Genomic DNA, 4,726 nt, shown 5'->3' on the forward strand with positions numbered 1-4,726 from the left:
GATTTTTCTTATATAAATCAAATAAATATTTTATTTATTTTAATAAATAATTTATAGAGTATTTACAAATTTAAATATACATGTCACATATCGGATACACTAGATATAAGAAAGATATATACATATCTGTATATCACGTATTCAGTGCACTCAAAATATGACACGAGTTTAAAAATTAATATCTTAGACGCACTCAAGATCAAACTTTTTGAAAAGCTTGTACATATATCAGTACTGAACATTCAATATAAATTGATATGTTTTTTGGATGTAGTGCATTCGAGATGTGTGTAAAATAAAATCGAATACTCTGCATCCTAAATAGCTACGTCCAAAATAATTCACTTATATAAAGAGTCTTAAGCACCATAACTCATCACAATCCATCTATACACTACATTCTTTTCTCCCTATATTCATAAATATATATGACTAATAGTGAGTTTTTCTTTATGATTGTTTATCTAAAAGAAGTTATAAGAAATGGTGAGGATGGAATAATATTTAAGTGATGTTCTCTTCTAATGCTATGCACTTGTCGTTTAAATTCTATTGATACGCTGACCAATGTCATCTTAATGAAAACAGGTGCAGATGGTTCTAAGGAGGTTAAGAGGGTTGGATACATATTTCTATCAGCGCTGCTGAATGGAGGATTTCAAAATAGGATATTTTAGGTTCAAGTGATGACCATGTGCAGGTAATGTTCAACATGTATGCAAAACTAATGTCGGAACATATGATTAAATGGTATGCTGAGGTTTGTGACATAAGTAGTGGTGGTGGGCCTTCTTCTTGAATCCAACAGGGCTTATCACTAGTGACAAATCCTATTCACTACGTCGATCCGAGTGGCCATGTGGAGGAGAAGGAGAGTGAGTCTGATTCGAAATACATTGTTGAAATAGGGTCATCTTGCGAAAGAAGTAAGGGTGTTTAATTCCTTGTTACTCCGCCATTTGTTATTTTTCAAGTCACAGATGTTCTAAGTCATTATCATACTCTTGAGATGTCATACAGTTGGATGACCCTTTTAACTTTGACGAAAAAGAAGACTATAACACAGATGATAGAGGTTGAGTTTAAGGTGAGATACTCTCATACTTTATATAAACGTCCTCTAGCCATATTTCGAATGCAAAGGATACAAAAATATTGCATGCATATTTCGAATGTACAATTTATAAAATCGTTTATTAAAAATATCTCAAATGTGTCTGATATTTAACTAAATTCTTTACTTATCTTAGATTATGAACATCCGAAATATGAACAAATTTTAATCGAACAAGTAGTGTCTGAGATATGATATGTTAAAAAAAATAATAAACACCCTTCATATTACACATAAATGTAAATAAATATTTATTTAATTTATATAAAAAAATACGTTAAATGCTGATGATAAACAATGCATAGTTTCTGGCCTTTGATAGAGATTGAGTGTGTCTACTGTCCACCTCTTAATATATACACAATTAATTTACACTTTTATTGATACAGGGAGAATTATAAAAGAAATAATTTCTACTGTAATGGATAGGATAAAATTATGGGTAAATATCATTTTCAATCTTTCATCTCTTTTCCGTGAGACATATAACACCCTAATCATCCTTAAACTTCAACTAGGTCCCCATCCATCAGTAAAATTGGACAAATCGATCCCTGCAGCCGATTGGCAACGGATTCCCGTATGACGTGTCAGGTGTCAACTCCAAATGATTATAGGGACTAAAAACCTCCCTCCCTGCAAAAAAAAAAATTCCTTTCTTCCCTTCTCCTCTTCTTCCCTTTTTCTTTCTCCTCCTCGTCTTTCTCTTCGACCAGTCACCATCATTTCCATTACCATCATCATCATCAAACTTCACCTTCATGACTATCACCATCATCATCAAACTTCACCTCCATAACCATCACCGTGGCACCACCATCGCCGAACCAACCTGATACGTGCTTCAAATGTTCGTGATATGAAGAGTTCAAGTGTTATTTAGAAGATATTAATTTACATTTTTAGAATGTTTTAATTTAATTTAATGTATTTTGATTTTGTTTATTTAATTACTAGATTTTACTTTATGTTTTCGGGTTTATGGTTTTTCTATATTTTAACTTAATAAGAGGTTATAAATACCTCATAAACTAGAATAATCGTAGTATAGAATGATTTAGAGGTTTTCTTTTCTTCTTCCTCTTCCTTTCCTCTTTCTCCTCTTCTTCTCTTTTTCTTCCTCCATCGTGCCATCTCCAAAACCACCATCTTCTCCCTCTGTTTTTCCACCTATAGTCGCCACCACCGTGGTTCTCTCTTCCTCCTCTTCTTCTCCTTCTCGCCCTCACCCAACCTCCCTCAATAGCTCACTCCAAATCCTCTCGGGATCACCAAGATCCGCGCTGCCCTCACCATCCTTTGTGCCGCCTCCACCGCCGCCGCTAACAACTCCCTCTTCCCTGACTGGTATGCCATCCAGAGTCCTTTGCCCTACCTCGTCCTCCGCAAGCGCTACAAGAGCCCCCATGTGGTATCTGGTGAGACATTTAAACTCGTCGTCGAGGCCTTTTTGTTGCCCTCAATTCCTGTCTTCTGTATATATGAAGTGTATGCTGTTAATGATATATGAATTACTAGCTTTATGATATTGTCAAGGTTAATGCAAAAAGAGTTTTAAGGCTATGGAGGTAGATAGTAATGATAATGGGTTTGACGAAGAGAAAAAAGAGGAAGGAGAGGAGGAGGAGGAGGAGGAAGAAGAAGAAGAAGAAAAAGAAGAGGGGGTTGTTTTAGTCCCTATAATCATTTGGAGTTGATACTTAGCACTTGGCATTGACACATCATACTTTACCTGACACGTCAGATATGCAACCCATTATCAATTAGTTGTAGGGGTCAATTTGTCCAATTTTACTGATGGGTAGAGATTTGGTTGATTTTAAGAATGATTACGGTACGATATGTCTTACTGAAAAAAAAAAGTCAAAATCAAAAAGATATTTACCCTAAAATTAAATGATATGACTTATTTATCAAATAAAATCAATAATATGATGAAAAACGTTATCCCTCTTTTTTTTTTCCCTTAAGAATGTTTTTGTCAAATACATAGAACGATTTTTTTTTTCACTGAAAAGTTTAAAAAACACTAATAATTCTTAATATAAATTGAGAATGAAATATAAACTCCCAAAATATATATAAAAGTAACAAATTAATAAGTGCGCTACTTGAGTTATAATGTGAAAATATGAAATAGGAATTTTTTGTTTTCTTCTGGAAGGAAAAAGTTGTGAAAATTCAAAATTGGGCTTCACACCCACACCACGTTCAAAGGTTCCACTGCGTTCTGTTAAATAGTTCCCACGTGGAAAGTGGCAAGTGGCGAAAATAGGCATTAAAACCGTTCCACTAATAAGTTAAAAAAAATAATAAAATAAATAAATTGAGAAAAAGCATAGCCATTGCTGGTCGCTCTTGATGAAGCTCTAACTGTCTCCACTCTCCAGTCTCCACCAATCCTCTTTTCTCTCACAAACACCAAATTCAAAAGCTCCGAACCCGAAACCATCTTATGGATCGGTCTGACCCGAACCGCTTCCGTAACCGTAAACCGGCCTCCTCAACGGAACGCTTCCTTGGCGTCCCATCCAACGCGCCGCCTCTTGAAAACCCTAGCTCCTCCTCCGCCACCGACGAGCTCACCGAGGACGACGTCGTTTTCTTTGGCGACGACAACGCCGACAACAATCACCTCCCTTCCACTGCCTCCTCTTCCAACTCATCCACCCCTAACCACCACCACCTCCACCATAACAACAACCACAAGGGCTTCGGATTCGGCTCCTCTGACACCTTCGGCATCCTTGCCGCTCTGCCGGAAAACGACGCCTCACCTACTGCTCCAAACGGCACGCACTTCTTCCACAAGGCCTCCTCGGTTTCGCTGTCCTCGTCTTCTTCTTCTTCGTCGTCGCGTATGATTCCCGCCATACCGAAGCCTCCGTCAGCGCACCACGACCGGATGCCGCAGTCTTCGGTCATGTACCACCAGTCGGCGCCGGTGAACGTTCCTATTTTGTCTCAGGCGATGATGAGGAGGCACCGCCAGTTTGATGACGACGATGACGACGATGTGGACGATGTGACGGCGGAGGACGACGATGTGATGCTTCCGCCGCACGAGATTGTGGCGAGGAACTCGGCGCAGTCGCCGATGCTGGCGTGCTCGGTCCTGGAAGGGGTGGGGCGGACCCTGAAAGGGAGAGACTTACGGCAGGTTCGGAATGCGGTTTGGCGGCAAACAGGTTTCCTTGATTGAAAAAAAAAATATTTGAATTTTTAGGGTTAAATTTGAGTAGTTTTATCTTTCTATGTGAACTGAGAAATGGAAACAAAGGCTGAAAACTGAAAACCCTAGTGAACATGTTCAGAATTTGACATTTGAAGATTGGGCAATAATCTAGTGTGTTGAATCATTGATTGATTTTATGATTTCATTCCCCTCGTGTATTTGTGTATGTCTTGTGCTCTTCGTTAATCAACTAGAATATTTTTCCATAATGTACATAACCTAAATTAGTGCTATTCGAATGAGCCATTGAGCCCCATTGGAAGATGTTATTCGTTTCTGTTGAAACTTCAAATACACCTGGTGATGCTATATTTTTTCTTGCTTAGTATCAAGATACTCTATTACCTTCTGTTCTATTCTAGTTTCTTTGATTAAAA

General features: G+C 38.0%; 2 protein-coding genes across 2 annotated transcripts in view; one reads left to right on the plus strand and one right to left on the minus strand.

Moving 5' to 3' along the window:
- LOC107610386 (aspartic proteinase-like protein 2) overlaps window positions 1–2,522 on the minus strand; it is a 10,134-nt gene extending 7,612 nt beyond the window's left edge. Inside the window, exons 1-2 of the mRNA XM_021108084.1 lie at window positions 2,366–2,522; window positions 1,872–1,946 (exon numbers count right to left, since the gene is read on the minus strand). Of these exons, the coding sequence (XP_020963743.1) occupies window positions 1,872–1,946; window positions 2,366–2,522 (232 nt within the window). The remainder of the gene's footprint in view (window positions 1–1,871; window positions 1,947–2,365) is intronic.
- LOC107611817 overlaps window positions 3,420–4,726 on the plus strand; it is a 3,266-nt gene continuing 1,959 nt past the window's right edge. The window contains exon 1 of the mRNA XM_016313707.2: window positions 3,420–4,302. Within this exon, the coding sequence (XP_016169193.2) occupies window positions 3,570–4,302 (733 nt within the window). The 5' untranslated portion in view covers window positions 3,420–3,569. The remainder of the gene's footprint in view (window positions 4,303–4,726) is intronic.

Source organism: Arachis ipaensis, chromosome B08 (assembly GCF_000816755.2).
Source record: "Arachis ipaensis cultivar K30076 chromosome B08, Araip1.1, whole genome shotgun sequence".
In the NCBI taxonomy this organism is placed as follows: domain Eukaryota; kingdom Viridiplantae; phylum Streptophyta; class Magnoliopsida; order Fabales; family Fabaceae; genus Arachis; species Arachis ipaensis.